The sequence below is a fragment of the Aethina tumida genome, chromosome 1, assembly GCF_024364675.1.
Source record: "Aethina tumida isolate Nest 87 chromosome 1, icAetTumi1.1, whole genome shotgun sequence".
Classification (NCBI taxonomy): domain Eukaryota; kingdom Metazoa; phylum Arthropoda; class Insecta; order Coleoptera; family Nitidulidae; genus Aethina; species Aethina tumida.
The window spans coordinates 17,486,576-17,512,737 of NC_065435.1; the positions used below are offsets into that span (position 1 = coordinate 17,486,576).

General features: G+C 28.8%; 1 protein-coding gene across 1 annotated transcript in view; it reads left to right on the forward strand.

Annotated features, from left to right (window-relative positions):
- The first annotated feature begins 377 nt into the window (after positions 1-377).
- The window catches only part of LOC109600641 (uncharacterized), a 31,360-nt gene continuing 5,575 nt past the window's right edge, over positions 378-26,162 (forward strand). The window contains exons 1-4 of the mRNA XM_020016818.2: positions 378-663; positions 5,566-5,710; positions 20,331-20,488; positions 25,654-25,726. Of these exons, the coding sequence (XP_019872377.1) occupies positions 5,594-5,710; positions 20,331-20,488; positions 25,654-25,726 (348 nt within the window). The 5' untranslated portion in view covers positions 378-663; positions 5,566-5,593. The remainder of the gene's footprint in view (positions 664-5,565; positions 5,711-20,330; positions 20,489-25,653; positions 25,727-26,162) is intronic.

Sequence of the window (26,162 nt, forward strand, 5' to 3'; positions counted from 1 at the left end):
CCTGCGGCTCTTTGAAGAATTATTTGTGGCCACACATATTTTGCACTTTTATTTATGTTTTGAATAAATATAATTTTTGTAAACAAATTTTTCTAATACCTTTTTTGAAAAATGGCTCTGACTATCAAGGAGCTTGGCCACCCCTGCACTAGTCCATGCGAATATGTAAATAAATTTACAATTATGTTAACCAATATTTTGGTTTGGTTATTGCTTATTAAAAGTAGTAGAAATTTAAGTATAAATAAATCCGATAGATGTCATCTGACGAGGCATCTGACGACAAGATAAAGAAAGTAGTCCGCTGTTCATTACCTTGGAAAACAGTTACGGCGACGGATATTTGTGGTGAGTGGCTCCAAGTACCTAACCCACTTACTTCGACGTCATAATGAAGCTGACGTCAGAGTAAGGCATGCGCGCGCATCGCCCAGATCGCACTCTTTAAGAACCAAGTTTCTAGTCGCTATACGTGCTGGAAACGTTAAGACTATTGTACACGTCAATTTATCGCGACAATTAAGTTATTTCGCGCGCGTGTTTTTGTTTAAAATTTAATTGTAGTGCCCAATAGGAGTCCCTGGAATATTTGACAGTGTATTATTTGTGTTTGTGATTGTTCATTTGTTACCAAGAGGGATATATTTGTGACGAACAGATTTGGTAAATACTTTTCTAGTTACTTAAAATGTCAAGGAAAGTAGATTTTGCGTGGCACTTTCTTGGCTTATTTCATTCATTTCTGTTTAATATATTTGCTTAATTAATCACTTTAAACGCAATAAGTTACTTAAATTTTATAAAATATTATGTAATTATGTGAATAATTATGTTTATAAAAGTAATCTGTTATTTGGGTGAAAAGGTTTCTTTCCTAAGGCCACATTGATGTCTCCGTAATATATAATCATAATTTAATTAGTTAATATTTATCAAGCAAAGAAAGATCTATGCTTACCAACATTAGGTTTATGATTTTATGATTTCGTCATAATAATAATAATAATATACAAGAGGTGTCTAATGTCAGCTCTGTTGACTTTTACTATGTACTATAGAGTTTAATAAATAAATCAAGGTAAAAATTTAATTTTATCCTGTATATTATGTGTGATTTGAAAAAATATTACATATTCTATGGGTTACTTTTCTCATGTATTGTTAATATCTCCGAAAAATATTAATTTAATTATTAATCTAACGAGAACACGTAGATAAATTTTGTTAGATAGATATACGTATTGTGACATATCTACATTCGACTTATAATTTTATGATTTCATAATTTAAGAAACTTGTCTCATTCAGAATTAAGGAATGTCAATTATGACGTCACGAAAAGTTATTAACCGGATTGATATTAATCTAGATACGAAGTATTAAACATTAATTTGTTTTTTTAGTTTTCAGTAGTGTATTTAGTAAAAGTATCAAAAATTTGCATGAGACATATTAGTTTTTGACAGTTCTGAATTGATGAACATTTTGAAAAAACATTTTCCCACCTGTTATGTATCACATATATTTTTATGAAAGAAAAAGGGTTGAATTGAATTTAACATTCTTTAAAATGGGTGTATAATAATAAATTTCATAAAAAAACAATCACAATAAGTTTGAGTAGTGTCGTTAGTGAACATTGTATGACGGACCCGTATATTTTGATATATTTTTAACATATTATTCCTTGGTTCATTTGATTGGAAACAATAAATTGATTAGCAAAATGTGATTTTTAGTTTCAGTGCAAACCTAAAATATGTGAAATTCAACGACTTATGGATTTTCAAAAAATTACATAAATTGTTTTATTTAAATAAATAAAAACGTAAAAATACTACTAGAAAAGTATCTTTATTTATTATTTTAGCCAAGATTTCTTTGAAACACATCAAACCAGTTTTCAATCTTAAACGCAGCCTTTTTAAATTACTTGTCAATTAATTGATTTGTCAACGATTACAGTTCTTTTTAAACAATTTCGAGTTTGATAAAAATGTATTTATCATAGTTAATCAATTCACCATGAAAATTGTTGAAAGTATTTAATATTTTCGAAACAATTTCTATTAAACATTTCCATTGAAATAATATTTAATGTATTTCCTTCCTGCGACAACTGATTTGAAACATTTTAATATTAAACTGACAAAATAACGTGAAAAACGTCTATCGAGTATCGAGTGATGTGAACTGAACTGAACTGAACTTGAATTCAGGTGATGCTAAACTAATTTTAGTACTAAATTAATTAAATTAATTAAATTTTGTTAAAACTGTGTCTGGAAACAGTAGAACTATTATAATATATTTTTCTTCAAAGTAAGACATTAATTTATTGCTATATCTTTGTCAAAAACATTTTAAGTGCATTTAATTAATGGGAAATAAATTAAATAGAAAGTTTTGCTCGAAAATTTTGTTGTTAATTCTAATTGCAAGCAATATTATTTGTTAATAAACATCTGTTAGAGGAATCCTACTAATACAAAACAATTTAAATGGTTACTTAATAACCTTAAAATAATTCTATGTACTAACAACGAGTTTAATTGTTTCTAAATAACTACTAAAGAAATTAATTTAAAAATGTTTAACATTGAACTCGTTCCTAACAGCCAAATTATTTTACAAATCATTAAACTTGTTGCTAACATCAAAAAATATTTGAAGAATGAATGAATCTTAAGGCCTTTTAACATCAATTGAATTTGTTACTTAGCAACAGAATTAATTTAATGTTTGTCTAACATCAATATTGTTACAGGTTGTAACTTACAACCGAAATGTGATCTTATCTGGCATCAAATGGATTTCGCCATGTAGGGCAAGTGTCCAACTAGATTGGATCAATCAAGAAATTCGACTGAATATATGTGTGGTACATTTAAGTCAGAAACACTTTCGTAGCTTTTTTATTTATAAATATAGGTTTTCCAACCGGTTAAGCACGAGTTAAAATAGTTTTAAATTAGTTTATAATACACAAAATTGAACTTGTCCGACTTGTTGACACCAATAATAAACAAATTGTGAGAATTAATGTATTTATCTAATTAAAAAGAAACAAATTGATTGAAAAATTGTGATTATTAATTACCTACAGACATAATTTAATATATATTGTAACATTTTGAAGGAAGCAAATTGAGCCAATTTTATCTACCTTAATAGTTTAATTGCTTCACATTAAGTTAGTATAGCATCAGTTTCTTAGAAAACGAAACTAAGAAAGAAACATGTAAAGGTTAAGGCTTGTGTGACCATTGTTTGTTTAGGTTTGTTGGAATTATTTCATGACGTTTAGCTAGCACGAGTGGCTAGCATCTTCAGAGGTCAGATTTGGTTCGTGTGTGGATATCACAACAAAATGATTTGAGAAGCAATTCAAATCCATAAACACGGAAACAACTTTAATAGAAAGAAGAAGCATTGAAAATAGATAATTTGTCATTTAGTTGTCAGTCAGATGTGAAAGATACCCGAATCAAATCAGACCTCTGAAGGCGCTAGCGAAACGTCAGGAAATAATTCCAACAAACGTAGACCATAAACCCGAACTAATATAGGCATAAGAAGGAAACAATCTAATAATTTAAATAAATTCATTCCAGTTTTACATTTATTGTATCAACTTAGTTACGAATTTTCATGCAAAAGATTATACCCTTGTATTACTCTATATTTTTAATAGTTTTTAATGTCACGGCTGTGACTAAGTGTGTCGGCGCAGACAAAAATAAAACACACGATTCAACCAAATTCCTGCTAGAATATTGATTTACAATAGTGTTTTTTATATTTTACTATTTAGCATATAGTAGTAATGTTAAGTAATGTTTTTTAATAAATAATGTCTTATTGTCCAATTTATGACAATTAATTATGTTACGATATTATAATTTGGTAACATATGTATTTGTTTAAGCGAATTTGGCTTATGGAACAGGGCAATTAGAAAGTTATATTGACTTTCTAAATATTCTGTGACTTGGATTGTTAATATATACATTAAAATGACAACGCTACGTGATATTAATACAGCTTAATTACAGCTAAAAATTTAATAAGAAGAATAGCTGGTTTATTTTATTGATGTTAGGGACAACTATTAAACAAGAATATGCAAAACTGATATCTGACAAATGTTTAATAACTTTTATTTATTTATTTTATCTCCGGAGTTTTGCCGGATCGTGTTTTACTCTGTGGATAATCGTTGGTCAACATATAAAATTCATGCCAATTTCAAATATATTTTCAACAATTGCTATATTCTGTTGATTAAATAAAAAAGGTTCTTTCTAGGTGGAATTTAAGAACTGCTTTACTGTATCGATTATATTAAATTCGAGATGTAAAAAACAAACTTATGAGCAAAATCATAGTAACTGATAAGAGAAACACTAAATGCTAGAAGATGGTGATCTTTTTCATATTTTTTAGAGAAAATAACATTTCTAGAAACTGATAAAATGCTCAAAATAGAACTCATTCTAAATAAATCAATTCGTTGATGAAAATATAGTTGCTCAATTTTTTGAACAATTTCTATATTACGCCAACCTTCGGGAAAGCTAAAAAACCAAAGTGTGACATAGAAATTGCTGTATGTTGGTCGTTGGTGAAGTGATGCGTAAGGCATGCGTACACGGACCCCACTACCGAAAGGAGAGGTCTGCAAGTTTATTGTTGTTACGACTGTTTCTATGTCCTTCTCGTCCTCACGGTTTCTTGGTTTTCTCCTTTTTGTGCAATTTTTATTTTTAAATATTATAAAATATTATAAAATAGTATAATGATAAAGTAAAAAAGTTTTGTTGAAAGTAAATTAACCTTCGCCGATTCAGGACTACACGAAGGTTAGGAGCGGACAAATCTCGTTCGTCTATTATAGCGCATATGCAAAAAGATGAATTTCGATGGGTTAGACATATCTGCATTAAAAATTTTATTAGATATCTTAACAAACTACTTGTATTATCATTATTATATTTTCATTTCAAATATGAGACACATTTGTTATATGATGCTTGTACCTACTGATTGTTGTTAGTTCTCTAAAATTTAACTTAAAGAGTGTAAAAAATTAAATTAAATTATTAATTTTAACAAATAACTTGATGATTGTGGATTCCGATTGCTCGATTGATATAAAAATCATGATGAAACTTTTATGATGTATATGTACTAAGGTACCTTAGTAATATATAAATCAGCAACATCGTATAGAAAATCTTTCTTTTTTCCTTGCGTAATGATATTTTTTATTTGTTTTTATTACCTAAAAGTTTTTCATTTTATATTGATTAGATTAGGTTAGATTTTTTTCTTTAGCACTGGAAACAAGTTCGCAATAAATTGTTTAGTTATAGTTTAGTAAAATACATGACACGCAGTGGCTATTTCACCATTCAATTGGTTCTTACATTTTTGTAGAATCGTAGATATCACAGCACACTTTGGTTAGCAGCAGTTAATGGTTGTTCAGCTATCTTCAGTTTATATCCCCGTTTAAGCAATTCGTAATAATTTTAAATTTCTAATAACTCTGATTCTTTTCAGATTCAAATTGCCATAAAATCTTAGAGGAATGGTTTCACGTAGAAGAATTTTGTCCAGATCTCGGGACGACTTACATATGGATTCAAATTTTCAACCACCTGAGGATGAAGAGGATGTGTGGTACCAAAAGGACAAACTGTACAAAGTAAGTAAAAATGAAAATGTCTTTTTTTATAAACTAATACAATGTGTTATTTTTTGGAATTACTTACCGCAAATAGAATGTGTAAACGTGTTATAATTTACATTGGTTTAGTAGAGATATATATTTTTTATTTTTAACATATGAAATGTCAATTTTGCTTGGAAGAATCAACAATAAAATGAACAAAAGAACGCATTAACAACGCTTGCCAGCCGAAATTGACATTCGCTATTTCAACAATAAAACTGTAACATATAAATATAGGCTTTTAAATTTGATATATAATTTTTTGTGTAACAAAATAATCCAGTTCTGGTTCACTTGGTTAAAGTTATTCTGTTCACCGTTTTTGGATTTTTCAGTTAATCTATATTAACAGAAACCATTATCTATAAGAATAGTTTATTATTTATTGACGTTAATGTGAAAAAAAAATGCCATATCTGTAACAATTTGCAGTTTTAAATGTATTGAGTATATTTAAGTTAATCGTTTTGGCATTTGTCTTCATTTTTTGAAACTCTAAATGTAGGTGTAGCTCAAACTCTCCTTTTATAGAAGTTTATTCTAAACACGTCGTTTCTTAACGTGAATGTAAGTTCCTCTCTAATGTGTGATCATTTGCTATGACCATTTCATGCATAATGAGTATGATATTTATCTGACCAACATTATTCTCCAGAGGAAATCATATTAATTAATACTTACACTAAACAAATACAAGCCTTGTCGACAACATTTACATAAATTCCAAATTCATTGAAAGTGAAAGCTGACTAATAAATTATATGATAGCAGAAAGCCACCGAATGCTTGTCTAACCGGATATTTTATAGTGTTCTACTTTCCTACTACTACTTCAAAACGCTGTTGAAACATTGAAACATATTGAAAAAACGTACAATTTTTTACTTTTAGCAAAGTCAGTAGTATCCATTTATAGTATTATTTATCAAAATATATCAAAATACAAAATCATAGGAAAAAAATTATTTAATTTCCCAAATAGTATATTTACTGCAAGTGGTTTTATTTTTATTAATATAAAAAACAATCAGTTTGTATCAGGTGAGTAAATTTCCAAGTAAGTCCAATAGTAAAAGAATAAAAAGAATGTCTAATAGTAAAAAAAAATTGTTTAAAAGAATAAAAGGTTTGTTACGTCCCAAAACAAAAATTTTTATTTTCAAAAAATAATCTATAAAGAATTAACTGTAAAGAGTACCTTTATAATTATTCTACAATATAAATATTATAATATTAATAATATCAATAATAATGTTTTTTACTTTTGTATTTGGATTTTATGTAAATTATTTATTTCCAATATATTTAATATTGTTACAAGAATTTAAATACACACGTATTTATTTTGTTTGTTTTAAAATGTGATATTTTATTATTGCAAACAACCTATTATTTACTAGCAAATTACTATACCTATGCAAACCTATGGTATTAATTTGTCGCAATTGGATATTATTATTAATTAATTAGATATAAAATAAAATAAAAAATTCACACAAGTATGTATTTTTTACATGTCAATTTTATAAGGTTGATGCAAAAATAATCTCGGTGTTTAACCATAACTTTTATTATAAAAAACTTTATTAATCCAAATAAAAACCATTTTTGCCAACGAGAAATAAGCTTATTTATGCCGGCCGCGTGGAAATCTGGAGGTATGAAGACGATGAAGTCACTGAAGGCACTGAAGGTGTTTTTTCACCGAGGCAAAATATACATCCCCAATTCATTCAACTTCTGAAGAGTCGGATGTGAAACATACGACCGAGCTTTGTCGACTCGGCGAACCTCGCTCGTGACTTGGCAAGCCATGAATCGTGGGAATGGGGAGGCTCGTCTAGGCTAGGCTCGGCTCGTCTTTCCCGATTACTGTCGGTAAATGTAACACGAGTCAAAGGATAAACGAGAAAGCGCAAGGGCGGCGATTCCAAATCGTCGGTTCTTCATAGCAATTCAGCAATTAGCGCGTTCTTCCACGGCGAATTTAAACGATATATGTATAACATATAACATGACTATATTTAACAAATTAATTATTCACAAATCATATGTAAAAGTAAATAACATAAAAATCGAGATTATTCGAGATTATTATTATCAACCTAATAAAATACATGTAACAAAAACTAAAATCAACAGAATTATTTTTTGAGAATCTCATTCATGTTGTTATGTAAAATAAATGAATTAATTCAACTATACTCGAAGTGCGTTCCACAAAGGCAAAAGGCTCCGCAGTAGTATAAAAGTGAAAGTATAATGCAAAAAGTTATTTTTAAGCTAATAAAGGATACAAGAGAAGCGCACGTCGACGACCGTTTCATTGAATTAAAAGAATTGTACCATAAATATGGTAATGCAATATAAGTGTAAATGCAGGCAGCAAATATTATTAGGCACAGTCATGATTTGCAAAAATATATGAATCAATCCTTCAAATATTATATACTATTAAAACAGTTTAGCAATTGTTATTATTATTATTATTATCCGGATACAAAACCAACCAATCAACAGTTGCCTAATTATATTGTTTTAGTTTTTGTATTTGTTCAAAATGTTTGGGAATTTAGATAAAAAGTTTCCTTGCCATATCAATCAAAGTTGATATGAAATAAAATATTGCATTATTTTTGTTTTCACTCAATTTTTAACCGTAAAACATTAAAACTTAAGTCAACACAAGAAGGGCTGCTAATTTTATAAATACAATCAAATAGCTTGTTCTTGATTGTTATCATATAAACTGACTAGGTAGCTCTTTTGACATTTCTAAGTCCATGAATATCCCACCAAACAACTTTCACGTGGCTCAAAATTAATTTAAAATGAATTAACCAAATAATCGTTTTGTGAAATTTACTGTATTTAAACCGTAACTACTTCTCATTACTAACCTTGTTATTAATCATCAATTAATAGTAACGATTACGACGATGTCAAACAAGAAATAACAGAATATTTAATTATATATAATAACGTTTTGTATTCAGTAGTAGTAGACGGTACTTCTCAATACTCAAAAATGTATATAAAAGCACCAAACATTCTGAAAATTTATGGAAATAGTTGAAAAAGCTAATAATAAGCAAAAAAAGTAATTGTTGTTGATTTTTCTTATATAATACCAATAATATCTCTGAAAACTAAATTCTTGAATGTATTTAATCTATGGTTTCACAACGTTTCTAATATCTGCTTCTAATTTATATTCAACATATAATATACCCGACTCAACTTGTATGTGACATCTAGTAGTTTATGAAATAATAAGTTGATAAAAATTTAAAATAAAAAAAAATAAAGAGGATTATTTTTATTATTCCTTAAATAAATAAATTTGTAAATATAAAATTATGTAGTTTTTCAGCTGAAGTATCTATCAACAATTAACTTAAAAGATTAACTTTTATTTATTTATATTTGTATATTTATCAAAATATTAAATTTATGTAAATTTACAAACTAAACTTTGATAAATAATAATTTTCTAGAAATTATTATAGATCATTATCATTATAAATAACTCTAGGTGTAAATAAAAGACAACACGTAAACATTTTACGAACTTAATTAATTAACTATAATTAAAGCATTTATTTATTTATTTTGTTCGTAATTTATACAATATGGCCCACTTGAAAGCGGGACCCTCTATAAAATGTGTGCTTGTTCGAGTTTGACAATTTTCTTTTTCAATGAAAATATATACTTACAAACAAATCATCTCGATTCTTGGTCCAAACCGAAAACTTACAAGATAATTTTTTAGGTATGAAAATTGAAAAAATTTTTTTATAGAACATCTAACTGCACCACAAAATTAACTCTCAAATGGGTATATACCAAACTTCATAAAAAATTATTATGGAGAAAATTATAAATCATAAATTTTTAATGAATTTGTTTTTTAAATTAACTTGTCTGTGGAATAATCTGTCAAAAATGGCACAAATTGATGATTCTGAGCAGTATTTGGAGCTGTTCAATCGTAATAAACCCGAATTTTTGCATCGATATGTGACAATGGATAAAACATGGTTCCATCATTTCACATCGGAGTCCAACCGAGTGGGCAGAAGCCTATTTTGAGGCTAAAGACAAATCGTACAATATAAATAGTATCGAAAAATTGTATGGCTGCTATAATCGTTGTATCGCCCTCGGAGGCAACTATTTTGAATAATAAATTCAAATTCTATCAAAAAAAGATTTTTTCTGCTAGCCTACGAACTTTTTAGCCCAACTGTTAAATAAATAGAAAGTAATTTATCTAACTAAAAATATAACATTAAACATCAAACTTTGTAAAGATGTTTATTTACATATTTGGTAACAGATGAAGCCTAGTTATATATAATTATATTTTATGTGTCACTATTTAAATAAATTAAAGTTTTCACATAATTACAGTAGTATAGTAGTAGTTCAGATTCTTTTAAACTAATATCCATATACATTTTCACACTTCCTATAATGTCTTTGTCACATTTACTTTGTGTTACATTTCCCCATTTCACAATTTAATTAAGGTCTGCGATGCCTGTTGTCAAAATATTACTAATTGTAGCTAAAAATTTAAGTATGTTTAATATATTTGAAGTATAATTTTAAATTGTGTATATACACTTCCTGTGACGTCTTTGTTACATTTTCTAATACTAATATAATACCACTAAGAGAATCCCTTTTGTATATATTACTTTGAATACCTCTTAAAATTAAAATATATAAACCTCTCCACACTTGTCGAGGCAAGCAATTGTGTACCATCGAATTTTATGTTATGGTTTCCAGCTAACGGTGCCGATTTAACACATCGGAACGGGTCCACGATTGATCTCTTATAATATATTTGTAAGAGTGAGTGAGATAAAATAATTATGTCTTAATTTTCTCGCAAAAGGATATATCAGATTAGACAGCGCGCTCCCTCTTTTTAATTCATTATACTGAAAATTTTATTTATTAAATTGTTTTTTTTTTCTAGTAACTCGATGGTATCTTTGTTAATTTTGTTTATTTACTTTTACAATGTTATGATATATAAGTGATGTTTATATGTGATATAAAATAGTATTTTAATAAACAATGTATATCGAAATTTTATGTAAATGTAGTTGTCCAGATTGTCAAAATTAACAGACAATTTAATTTAATACAGTTGATCTTCTATAACTTGAGCGATTTTAGTTGGCAATACCGCCAAGAGTGAGAGTTACATGTTTTTACCTTGATAGTTCGACCTTGGATAACTTGAATGTCTTGATAATTTGAATAAAATATTTGACAACACCTTCGGAAAGCCAAATTTTGGGAGAGTCAGTTTTGATCTTTATTCTGAATAGGCACAAAAGGATGAAATTCTTTTGGTTTTCAAACGAGCCTGAAGACAATATTGCTATTCCATAATAAGAAGAAGATTCTATCGAGCTCTGCTGATCTGATTCCGAATAAGCATAGTTTAACATCAGTTGTGTGTCAGTCAGTTGTGAAAGATACTCGAACCAGATAAGACCTCTGAAGATGCTAGGTACTCGTGCTAGAAAAACGTCAGGAAATAATGCCAATAAACATCTACCATTTTGACCTAATAAGGGGTGCAGCTTTACTTAATAAAACCTTTGGTAGGAAGTAAAAATTAAACTGGTGCTAGAGAAAAGTCCTGCATACATAGAATGCAACGCATCTACGTTAAGTCATCATCTATGCATAACGAACTGATACACCAACCGAAACGGGAATCAAGTCGTAAATTGAAAAAAGGAAGGACATTTTCTTCTGGTCTAATATCTCAATATTTTATTGACAATTTGGTGATGCCATTTTACAAGTTATTCAATCAAGAAATTAAAACTATTTTAACATATTACAACAGTTATTGTTGTGACTTGAATGTAAGATGATATTAATATTATATTAAGGTTATATCTTGCTTCAATATTTAACTACAAATAAATAATTAAAACTACAACTATTAAATTTCTTTTTTCTTCCGTATCACCGTATTCCAAACTTGAAAACATTTTTATATGTTGTTCTATTTTATAGTTCACAGGAACTTTAGTGCATTGAGACGATTTTGTTTTAATGTATAAAAGGAAAATTTTAGATGTTGTGACAAAAAGTACTTGAAAATTTAAAGTTTCTTAATAAAATTAAATATCAGATTTCTGTTTATAACTAAAAAATAAGATTCCTATTATTTGAATATGCTTACCTTTACCATAACTATCACACTAAACTACATAGTGTAGTTTAAGCCAGACACGTAAGTTTATACTGCTAGCGGCATTATTGCCGTTACAAAAGCGTCCTTGCAATGTTTAGAATATTAACGCAAACATACATTTACTAGATTAATAAATAGAAACTATTTATCAAATGAATTACACATAAAAATACTCTTTCCTATTTAAACTATACTTGGATGATAATATTTTCAATTATTAGTATGTGTTGTACCCCCTTATCTCGCCTCGAACAGGATTTTTTAAAATTCATTCGAATTATTTTGATATTTTAGCAATGAATGTCTAAAGCCTAGTACAGACTGGATCAAACGCGTTGTTATTTAGGTGTATCAATTTGACCCAACCGAACGCCGAATGGAATATATATACATATACTACTGCTCATATGTGTGTACGTTTAAATATCCATATAATTGTCAGTTATGCAGTATATTTGATAACAACAATACGACAATACGACAATATAATTGTTATTTGAAACAAATTCAAGAGTCTTATGTACATAAGTATATTTAACCTTATTTTATTTAGTATCTTGTAGTATATCCATTATTTTTAATACACCTTTTTTCATTGATTTCACTAGCTTTTCAATGTAATCGTTCGATATTTCTTTCCACAGATTTTGAACTTAGTAGAGTTTATTCAAATTTGAGTCTTTTTATATGGATTTTCCGATCAATTTCATCCCAATGGTTTTCAATTGGATTGAGGTTTGGGCTTCGCGATGGCCAAGACATTACACGTACTCCTTGAGAAGCGAACCATTCTTTAACTAACTTAGACGTATGTTTCGGATCGTTATCGTGCTGGAAGATCCATCTTAAACTTCTATCATCTTCGATAAACGAAACTATCCATTATATCGTCTATCTGAACCAGCGGGCCCATTCCAAACCATGAAAGATACTCTCAAACATAACGCCTTCACCTCCATGCTTCGCAGTAGGTCTAGCAGTCAGTACTTGGGATTATATCTTTCAAAAATTGGTCTGATTTGTTTATTTCTTGATTTATGTGGGATGCGATGATAAAAGGTATGCGAACAGCAAGCATTTTTATTTTTCTATCCAAATGAAATGAAATGAAATGAAATGAAATGATGTGAAATGATGTGAAATGATGTGAAATGATGTGAAATGATGTGAAATGATGTGAAATGATGTGAAATGATGTGAAATGATGTGAAATGATGTGAAATGATGTGAAATGATGTGAAATGATGTGAAATGATGTGAAATGATGTGAAATGATGTGAAATGATGTGAAATGATGTGAAATGATGTGAAATGATGTGAAATGATGTGAAATGATGTGAAATGAAATGAAATGAAATGAAATGAAATGAAATGAAATGAATCGAAACGAAACGAAATGAAATGAAATGAAATGAAATGAAATGAAATGAAATGAAATGAAATGCAATGCAATACAAATACAATACAATACAATACAATACAATACAATATAATATAAACAGTAGTAGTAAAATTTCAAGTGGTACAAATAATGTAAATGAATATCTTTTACAATAAAAAATGTATGTACTTGGTACAGCTAGATTTGTGCGGAGAGGTTTATATATTTTAATTTTAAGAGATATTCAAAATAATATGCACAACAGTCTCAACGTGCAGTATTATATTAGTATTAGAAAATGTGACAAAGACGTCACAGGAAGTGTATATACACAATTTAAAATTATATTTCATATATATTACACATATTTAAATTTTTAGCAACAATTAGTAATATTTTGTCAACAGGCATCGAAGACCTTAAGTAAATCGTGAAATGGGGAAATGTAAAACAAAATAGATGTGACAAAAACATCATAGGAAATGAAAAATGTATATGATATCCATATACATAGTTAAAATTATACTTATGAATTGTTAAAACTATTCAATTTTTAGAACGAATCTGAAGTATTATGCTATTGTGATGATGTGAAAACCTTAATTTATTTAAATAGTGAAACATAAAATATGTAACTAGACTTCTACTGTTACCAAATAAGTAAATAAACACTTTACCCTCAAGATACCGTAACAAAGTTTGTTGTTTAATGTAATATTTTTAGTTATATAAGTGGAAATAATAAATATTTTAATAATTTATCTTACTTTTTTCATTCATATTAATTAAAGGAGTTTTATAGAGATTGATTATTATGAGTAGTTAGTTAAATCTAGAGAACAGTATTACAGTTTATCACTTATATAATAATATTCTTACTAATACAACCATGATGGGATAAAATTGTAGCTGCATAAAAGTACTAAAATTAAATGTTCGAAAATAATTAATTTTAGAAACACCTAAATTTTACACCAACTTGGTAATGTCCTAATATATAATTGTTAGAGTTCATTTGGTAAGCAATTATTTGTTAAAGTTCTGCGCTAATTTAGTTTGCTCATAACTTGATTAAATTGTTTCTAACCAAAGGTGGTTGAAATAATTAAGAAATAGAAATTAGCCAGATAATTTAAGCAATTAAGATGTAAAATAGTGTGTATGAAAAATATCAACAAAATAATTTATAACCCGGTCACCTAAGATACAATTAAAACATGCATAAATATCATTAAAAATTTACGGAGTCGAATTATCGAAATACTACATCATTCATTCGAAATATTTCGTCACTCGTTAGTTCGAAATGTGCGCAGACAAATCGATGTCCGTATGAGATATGAAGTATTTTGTCATGCATAATCGATCATTCGAATGATCATTCGATTATTTGTATTGATTATTTCGAATCACTCGATTATTGAAATATATCGATTATGCGCAACACTACTTTAAACGCTCTTGCTAAACATGTTCCTAAATAACGGACGTCTCATCGTATATTTCGTGCTTTCCGAAGGTAGCCGATTCGGTTCCGACCTTAAGAGCGTCCACGGTGGGGAACGGCTACGTACCGATTGCTCGAAATATCAATTGCTCGAAATAACGGATGCTCAAAACGGAAATATCCGAGATCATCCGAGGACATCCGAGCCGATGTCAGAAATGCGCGGCAGTCGCTCATGCACATGCTCATAGAAGAACGTGCAGCTGACACGGGCTACGGGAATTTAATTTGAAAATCACCCAACATCGACCGCCAATTATTAATATTCAAGGTTGCGCACCGTATATTATAAATAATGACTCGTTCACTTTGCAACATCGGTGTATTCAAACTTAATAGTGGTAAAATTTCAATTTTTGGATGTAAATGAATATCTTTTACAATAAAAAATGTATGAAATACTTGATACAGCTAGATTTGTGTAGAGACATATCCAAAACAGTCTAGTGTATGTACACAATTTAAAATTATATATTATATGTATTAAATTAAATTTTTAGCAACAATATTAGTAATATTTTGACGACAGGCATCGAAAATCTTAATTAAATTGTGAAATGGGGAAATGTAACAAAAAGTAAATGTGACAAAGACATCATAGGATGTGAAAAATGTATATGGATATTAGTTAAAATTATATTTAGAAATGTTAAAAGTATTTAATTTTAGGAACGAATCTGAAGTATTATACTACTATGATGATGTGAGAACCTTAATTTATTTAAATAGTGAAACATAAAATATGTAACTAGACTTCGTCTGTTATCAAATAAGTAAATAAACACTGGAAGATACCTTAACAAAGTTTATTATCTAATGTAATATTATTAGGTATATACATTACTTTTTATTTATTTATAAACTTAGTATTACTGTTCAGAAGTAATTATTCAAAGTGGAAATAATAAATATTTTAGTAATGTATCTTACTTTTTTGTCATACATATTAATTAAAGTAGTTTTATTGATATTGATTATTATAAGTAGTTAGTTAAATCTAGAGAACAGTTTTACAGTTTATCAATTATATGATAATACTCTTACTAGTAAAAGGGAATGTTTGAAAATAATTGATTTTGTTTTTAAAATATTAGTCTTATTTATTAATAATTAATATTAAAACACCTAAATTTCACATCCATTTGATATTGCCTTAATATATAATGACTAGGGTTCATTTGGCAAGTAATTATTTGTTAAAGTTTATGCGCAAATTTAGTTTATTCATAAATTGATTTATAAATTAATTAAACCGTTAGATATTAAAAAAGTCATTTTGCAGTATGTAGATTAGTGTATATGAAAAACATCAACTAAATAATTTATACTTAGAAAATTTATAATCCAGTCATTTAAGATACTAAAGTATTTTAAATTTATAATAAAGTTTGGTATGATATGGTAATACTAAAGAAAAAACACTAAAATATTACTTGTTATTGGAAAATATTTAATATAAGACTCAAACAAATGATATGAAAGATTTTATTGCAAAGAAAGTTGTGTAAATAAGACATAAATCTATTTCCAGAAGTTCTTTAGTTTTTAATGTTTTTTAAAAAAGTATATATTATCTTAATAGAATAGCTATCAAACTATTAATGTAATTCATTTTAAATCCTCAGAAGATTACAATATTTATCTGGTTGTCGATGAATAGTTAGTGTACAATGAAAAACCTTTAATTTTGCTGCCACTTTTTGCTGGCATCAAAACAAGTTCACTAATTAATACTGACTAATCTGTCATATATAATTTCTTGAGATTACCCTCAAATCTTCACGTAAATGTTTCTTCCTTAGTAATCAATAAATGTTGTGTATTGCAGTAAACAAATCAGGAAATAATCTTATTAATAATTGTATATATACATGGCATATTTTTAAATGTTGTTTCTTAAGATCAACTGTAAAATGCTAAAATATGTAGAGGACTACAGAGGACAAAAAAAGGCGATATTGCATTAGTTGTTATCAATATTTAAACCAAACTTCTTTTCCTGTAATAAATATTATTTAATAAATTTTACACATATGTAAAACCTACTAATATTTATAGTCTATTATAGATTTTTAACAGATATTAATTAAAATTGATTATTTTGAATATAGAATATTTTTATGTTAGGCGCTGACGATACCGCGTAGACCAAACAAACGAATTAAAATACACCCAGAGTAGGTATTAATGATTTCCTTTAACCACTCTTGCTAATCATGTTCCTAAATAACGGACGTCCTCAAGCATATTTCGGTCTTACCGAAGGTAGTCGGTCGGTTCCGACCTTTCGAGCAACTGATATTTCGAGCAATCGGTACGTAGCCATATGGACCCATATGGACCCGTCCACAGAAAGTTGGTTTGCAGAATGGTCACACTGATTGCAACTTGCACCGAGCAGTTTGTAGTAAATAAAGTCGAAAAAACTGACAACCGATGGATCGTTGCGAAACATGTGACTTCGTGGGGAAAAAACTTACTAATTTAGTCAATTAAAGCGTTCATTTAATTTAAAATTGAATGCAATAGTGTTTGCACGGGTATTTGGCTAAATTTGTTCAGATAATTACTCCTAAACATAAATTAACTAAATATGAGGTAACAAAATGATATTTCTTGCTTGTGTACTCGATTTTATCAAATTGACTTTACTTCAAAAAGACCAAAGAGTGGTAAGACCAAGGAAAACGATCACAAATGAAAACCGATATATGTAATTGAAAGCTAATAAGGACCCTATAAAATCCTCCTCCTAAATGGCTGGACAGCTAGAAAAATGGGCAAGGTCTCATGTTCACTGAACGGAAGAATGGAAATCTGTACTTTTCACACATGAAAATAGAATTGGGCTGTACAATTATAATTGACGAATTCGAGTCTGTTCCAGACGAAGTGTTCCACAAAATCGTTAAAATAATTGACTCCTTAAGAGTAGGTGAGTTAAACTGCACCCCCACTACGCCGAAACAGTATAAAACTCAATGAAATAATTTGTTTTATATAGAATTTCTTAACACAATCTTAAGAAGTAAAACAAATCTATTATTTCTGAAATTTTTGTGAACCGATAAAAATAACTGTTTAAAGTCAATGAGAAAACTACCACTTTTTTTTCTTTTGTAATTCTTTCCATTTCTCAAATACTTATGAGAGACATAATACATTACAAACATTTTCTTAAAATAATATGAAAGAATAAAATTAAACTTCTTTACAATTTATGAGATAGTTGATTGACTTACTATATATAAATAAAATAAATAATGAAGACCTTAACTCCTAATTTACTGATGGAAGCTATTGAAAATATTACGATGAACATCAGTTTTCTTGTTATTAATCAGTTTTATAAAAATCTACAACATACGATACAATTAATAACACATTAATACAATAAAATTATTGCTTTTATGCTACTATTAATCAATATACAAAATTGTTAACCACTACCATTTCTGTCAGTACAAATGTATACTTGCAACCAGCAAAAATAAAGAAAAAAATGTATAATATTTGTTAGTTTACACGAATTGATTACACCTTTAAAATTAATTGTTTATTTTTAAAGAGTATAATTTTACAACAAATTTAAATTGTTTCTAATTTAAATTTGTTGTTAAATTAACAGAAAAGTAAATATAATGTACTTTATCACCCGTCTTACTAACAGATCATTAGTCACAAAAGGTCGTAAACCGTTCTTAACGTGATTTATATAAAAATATTTACTTCTTTCATAATTTCATTTTTGAAGGACTAGTAAGAGCAATATATTTTTACAGTGCGGTTTTTTGGAATATGTAATACAATAGAAAATATGATGAAATATTGATACAATCATCATATTTTTGTAAAAAAAATTATAAATATCTACAAAATAGTATTAAATATCCACAGAATTTGAGAATTCACTTAAAATATTGGCGTGTTCCTTGACACAGAGACTTGCACACAGAGACTTTCACTTTCGTTAAAACAAGTCTGCTGATACATACCATATTGAAATTTTGCAATAGATAATAATTAAGCAATATATTTCAGCAATTTGATATTAACAATAAGCAATGTGTCTTCATTGTTTGCCAGTTTTAAATTTCAAATTCACTAGATAATTAAAATTCATTCGTATAAAAAATTCTTAATTATGAAAATAAAATATTTCATAAATACATATTAGGTGTGTTTTCGAATTTCTTTGCTCTCAGAGGCTCAAATGGTTCCAAATTGATAAAAAAAATTCTTTGAAAATTTGAGGACTTAATATAAACTCTAAGATGCCATGCATGCATGCCAATCAAAGTTTCATATGGACATGGAAAAAATTTCAAGGACAAATAAGTTTAAAATAATGAGAGATAAATAATATAGAGAATTTAACACTCTACGGAAATATGTATGTCTAATTATTTTAAATTTATTTATCCCAGAGTAACAAAATTCTAAAGAACGAAAGATATTTTTCCTTTTTTAGAACTACAATATTTAAGCCCTCGGGGACAGTTGTTGTCGCGGCTCATCCTTTTGTATTTAGGTCTTTTAATAGGATATGTTTTTGACTTAACATTTTCGGTCGATTTTAACGTGGTAATATCTAAACACGTTTACTTTTCATTTCAATTTAATTTAATTAAACTTTGTGAAATTTGCCAAACATAATGTGATATGGCAAAAACATTACATATTACTCAGAATGCTGTATCGAAGATTCCGCAAAACATGAAGACAAATCGCGGAGGAAATTTCGACACAATTTAAGAAATTAACTTTCTTTAATAACCAATTTTAATTAGTTAAAACACAGTTTTCTCTATGTACTTATAAAGCATTATTGAGCAAGATTTAAAAAAAACGATTAATTTAAACTGAATTCATTATTTGTATAAATTATTCTGGTTTATAGTACTATGTCTCTTCAGAGCAAAGAGCATAGTACTATATATAGTAGTAGTAGCCATTAGGCCTGGTGCACACATCCGGTTGCGTCACTATTCCATGGTTGCGGTACCCCGCGGTCAAAACTTAAATACGAGGGTTGTCTGTCTGGTGGGTACTTAGTCTACAAAAGAAAAACAAAAACTTTGGAAAAGTGGCGATTTATTTTTCAATATAGTCTCGCTTTTTAACCCGTTTTCTAGAAGTCTGCAAAATAGGCCTCCGTGGCGGCGATGAAGGTAAGTACTTATCGGTCCACCCTCGTATGTGCATAACCACGAATTATACTGATTGAAAACCGTTTGTTTCTACTGAATTTTGAGAGAGACATCGTGCATGACAGAGACAGTAAAAGATTCCCACTACGAAGCAAATTTACACTTTTACTGTCTCTGTGGTCATGATGTCTCTTTCATTGGTATAAGTATATCTATTTGACAATAATTTTTAAGAAATTAATATCTCGCCTCATAATTTTTTTAATATTATATTTTTATTATTCGTTTCATTATATTTCATAAAGTTAATTTTATTTTAGGATCACATTCAAGAAGTTTTGGATAAGTGGACACAAATTGACGATGAAATTTGGGCTAAAGTTATCGTATTAGAGAGAAACAGAAGAGTAGCGAAAGCATATGCCAGAGCTCCTGTTTTAACAGTAAATGGATCCGATGATGGTTTTGATGGGTTTCGGTAAGTTGTTCATATGTATAGTTTTGTGAATGGGTAATGAGCTAAGAGTTATTTATTTCTATAATAGTACAAAAATTGTATCGTACGTAAAAATATTAATCATAGTTGATGTCTTTTGCATATTGAAATACATCAGGTCGGCGATAAATCTACAGTTACACATTGAAGAATATAATCTATATTGCATTGCGTAACGAATGTAAGTCGAAGTTAAAGAAGAGGAAGAAAGAAAAGAGATAGTGTTACCCAAAATGGCAAGCAATCTTGGAGACGAAATCTAACTGGAGATTTGTCGTGGATTCTACGTTTAGTTTTATATCTATATGATATATCTTAACTGTTTTAATAATATAAAACAAAAACCAATAAATATCTGATCAGAACTGCTTTACACTTCACAGAAAAAAACAACTTTCTTTTCAAATAGACCTGACTCGTCAAAGGCCATCGTGAACTCTGTAAATCTAAATTGTATCCTCTTCTATTTGTCCTTTATTTTTTGTCCTATTTTCCTACTTCAATATTCAAATATAGTTTTAATTTGTCGACACCAAAATTCTTGAACGATAAATTTGGAGACCGAAATCCCTAATTTGAAGTAGTGCTGAGATGGTAATATAAATTACTTGATGTAATGTACTCTTTGATTAACAACTCTCCAACCTCATTGATTGGCCCCCTTCAAACAACGAATATTTATTTCCATTCAATATTTGAGCAATTTTCATGACTTTACGAATAGCTGTATATTTAGGATTCCTTTGTGGGTTCGCTGTCCGTACTATAGACGCCTTAGCAATTATACAAGGTCGTCTAGTCTGGGTAACGTGATTTTTCAAACACCTTTCACATGATAAATATTTAACCACAGATATATCACATATATTCCCACTTTTTTAAATTCAATTGATAGACTTAATAATAATTTTAAAAATGTCTTATTATGTACTACAAAAATATCATTATTATAATATTATAATTAGTAATATCGATTTCCAATAAAAATATACTTGAATGCAAGTTGGTCAACTTACCGCGCTTCATTCCTCACGAATAAGTTCGCCGCCCATAGGGGGAAGTACCTAAGATTCACTTAGATCGTTCATTTCACTGAATATAACTTAATATATATCAAAAATTTCTTAAGAAAATTTCTCGTCAACAGAAGTTATTAAAACTGCTTTGAAAGAAAAACAACTGTTTCGGAAAATTTTGTATTTATTTTCAGATTTTCAGATTTCTGCTTCTCTACACCCTTACTTATACGTCATAATGAATTTATTAATTTTATGTGACATTTAACAAACATGATAAGCAAGGAGCAACTTATTATACTCAAACTAGCATTTACCAAACAAAATATTCGACTTATTCGTAACCGTGACCTGCTTCTCAACCAATATTTTATTTTACATGCCGTGATTTAAAAATATTACAAATATATATTTTCTACTTTTAAAGACCGTATTTGGAAGAATTAAAATAATTGATTGATCACTTTTAAGTGTGGAAGCAATTGTTTATGTGTATTTTGCTGATATAGAAATCCGTCGAAAATTATTTAACAACATTCATAAGTAAAACATCATTTACAGAAAGTACAAAAAATACACACAGGTTGTTACTTAACGAAATCATCATGTTTGTCCAAACATGATGATTTCGTTAAGTAATTGTAATAACAATATGTGAACTAGACTTTAATATAATTAATTATTATTATAAAAACCAAAATTTAATTATAAATTAATAGTGTTACCCATGAAATATATGCTCCAAAAATTACTCCATTGTGTGAAATTTATTTAGCTACAATTGCAATACTTTGTTGTAATTTCTCAACGGTTTCTAATTGCATGAGGATTTTCCACTATTCACATTACGGTTAAAAGTAACGTCATCCGTAGCTAAAATGTTTTTTGAAAAATGTACGTCATTTTTGGTGTGTTGTACAAGCCATTCACAAAATTATATCCTTTGAGATTATCCTTCGGGATACTGAGAGGTGTTTGGTAGTCAAGTCCTCATAAACTGTCTCTCGAACCCGTTGAACATCATAGACAAACGTGCACATGGCACAGGATATTTTTTTTATGGGAAATGTTGTGCGGTAATTATATGGTACCAATACATAAAAACCATTTGTGTAAAAAAAATTCATTATAGTTTTCACCAGCAAAACACAGTCAATTTAACTAACATATGCTTTATTGAAAAATAGACTAGTCACCTAGATACATATGTTTTCTTCTTTAAATGCACAGAACCTTAAATATTTAATTACATTAATAATTTATTTTTTAAATTACAAATTACAAGTATTATACTGATTATTTTACCAAGACCTTCAATGATAACAAAAAAAAAAATAAATATGATGATGATGAAACATCTCGAAAAGTAGTTTTTTTTTTAATGAACTAACTTATTTTAAACGTTTATATATTTCGGGAATACATTATTTCCATCATTTAGAATACGACATTATTTTCATTTGATTCTGTTTTACTAAATAAAACTCTATGTCAAATAAATAAAAGGCCGCCATCTATAGTTTAAATGTAGTGAATTGCTCAAAGATTGATCATCATTCACCACGGTACAGTTACGCAGATCACCATTAATGTTGTAATGAAGCATGTTCCTTAGAAACTTCTCTATACAGGGTTGTGAGAAATAGATGAATAGCAACTTTCAGTGTCAGTATCAAGCACTCGTCAGGAGATGCGTTATTGCGTTTGAGATCCAAAAAATCTTTGTTCAACAAAATTGGCTTTTGTGATTTAAAATTACAATCATACTTATAAACATATCGAGCTCAAATTTCGACAAAATAAATAAATAACAGAATATATTCCCAACATGTGATTTTATAATTTTACCATATTATATTTTCAGGTCTCATTTCCTATCCCAAACATATTTCTTGTAATCAGATTAGTGCTCTTGGAAATTAAAACTACTTTTTTAATAATTACTCATTCTATGTTCATTTATGGAATATTTCATTTTGATCGAAGCGTTATTAAGGTTTAATCTTACATTGGTCAGTAATTTTCAATCTGTTTTTTGTAAAACGATTGACAATCGTAGTGAAACCTTCTTCAACGTAATGTATGACAAACATTTTGTTTGGAACTTTTTAGATGATTCTGACAATTGTTTTTGTAGGAACATGGGATTTACGGACCAATGTAGGATCGTTTGATGTAGTCTTTTATACTAAACTCTTTATTTTATTTATCACATTCACTACATTACAGAATGTACATTCTGACCAGATCTAGTGGATAGGGGTTTAGGGGCTTGTGGTGATAACTGGGAGATCCTTGGGGGTTATATTTGGTACTGGCTCTTTGTCAGAGGCCGTGTAGTTGATCCTGGTTGATGATGATATTTGTGAGGCAGTACGTAATTGTGAACCATATTCTGATTTGTTCGATCGTTGCTGGAACCTCCAACAGGAAACCTTGCTCGTTCTAGTCAGGCGCACCAATATAAGAACATCACATCGGGGTCACCAATGTAAGAACATCCGGTCGCAGTTACGGGCCAATGTAACACATCGTTCAATAAGTCCCGAGACTAACCCAGAAATGGTCCTAGTAGTACCAAACTGGCCACGTTTCCCTATGGTACGAACCTTTACATGAAACGTGTAAAAATTTCACGTCGATAGGACCACAAACAGCAGAGTTATCGAGGTTAGAGTAAAGTCACCTTGTAATTTGTTTGAAAAATGTAGAAAAGTGAGTTTCGCGTGTTGATAAAACATCGTTTTTTAATGGGTAAAATCACCGTAGAAGCCCAGCAATGGCTTGAAAAACATTGCCCGGACTCCTCTCCATCCAAACCAACGATTTGTCGGTGGTCGTACGGACACAAACAATACGGAACGTTCGGGTAGGCCATTGGAAGCCGTTACACCGGAAAAAATGGGTGAAATGTTAAAAATCATAATGAAAAATCGCAAAGTGAAGGTTCGTGAGATTGCAGAAATGACACAGATGTCATCTGGAAGCGTATTTACAATCCTTCATGAAAAATTGAGCATGAAAAAGGTTTTTTCCAAGTGGGTGCCGCGATTGCTTTCAGTGGAACAAAACAGCAAGCCACAAATCCATGACAACAAAGACAAAATTAAACGAGTTAGGCTTTGATTTGCATCACCACCTCCCGTATTCGCCAGATTTAGACTCCAGCGACTTTGCTGGTCTCAAAAAAATCTTCAGGGAAAAAAAATTGGCTCGAATGAGGAGGTCATTGGCGAAACTGAATCCTATTTTGAAGCATAGGATAAATCCTTTTATAAACATGGTATAGAAATGTTGGAAAGGCGTTGGAACGATTGTATCACTCTAAAAGGAGATCATACTAATGAATAAAAATGATTTTTGAAAAAAAAAAATGTTGTTTTCGTTGTTAGTCTCGGGACTTATTGAACGATGTGTTAGGACCGTTCGATGTATATCGTTCCGTATTAGACTATTTAATTTATTTATCCAATAACCAATAAGAGTTGCGAAAACATCTATTCTATTAATAATAAATAATACATCATTGTGGTGTGGACTAAGCGCTTTTCTCAAATGATCTTGACGTACCAATGCAGGATTTTGCTGTGCATACCTTCCTAGTCTTATTTTTAAAATCATTTGCACTTTTTCAACTAAATAGTCTTTGTTTCTGACATTTGTATTTATGGTTGTCGTATTAAATAATTATATTATAGGGTAATATACACGTGTAATACATATTATAAGTGTAAATAATTATTTTTTATAATTCTATGGAATTTATAATACTTCTAAAATAGTTAGATAATGATAAAATTTTCTTGTGACTGAGTCATGGGGTCATGAAATTCATCGAATCACGTTTTATAAAAATATTTATTTCATAGATAACTTATATGCCTATTATAAGAACTTTGTGCAGATCGAAATCGACCCCTAGGAGTTTGGTATAGATTACATTGGAAATCTAACTAACATTAAAGTCGCAACTAAAAATGATAAAAGTGAAATCAAACATTACTATAAAACGTGTATTAAACATGAATCAGTCACGGTCAGGACTGTTATTTAATCAATCAGCCTTTAACTGAATATTTTGATGAAACTCAAATTGCCTTCAATGAATGATTTGTTATCATTTATTTACAGGATCGGTTTATGTGGTTTTGATAACCCGATGAGAGATCAAAAAACAGACGAGTTCAAAAGACATATAGGTCATGTAAGTAATATATACACATAGTACATAATAAATAGTATCTTAAAAAAACATCTTGTGATGTCTTAAACATCTCTAAATGTATTTTCACTATATATGTTAACCATTATGTAGAATATAAAAATGATATTTTATAATAAAAATTCTCCAAGGAAATTCTAGAAATGTAGTATTTTATTGATATTGATGATGTTAAACAGTAAAAACAATGATATTAATATTAGACATAAAATATTTTGAGTTGTCATATTTTTTCAATATAGGGATATAGGATAGAATCAACATTGTTCCATTTTTTAATATCGTTAATCGTTAATGATTTGATCGTTACTCAACGTGTATATACAGTGGAATCATAAGAGGTAGTAATTAGATGCCTAATAAAGTAAATAATACCTAGTCTACATTGTACCTGGGACAATAACGATTTGTAAAGAAA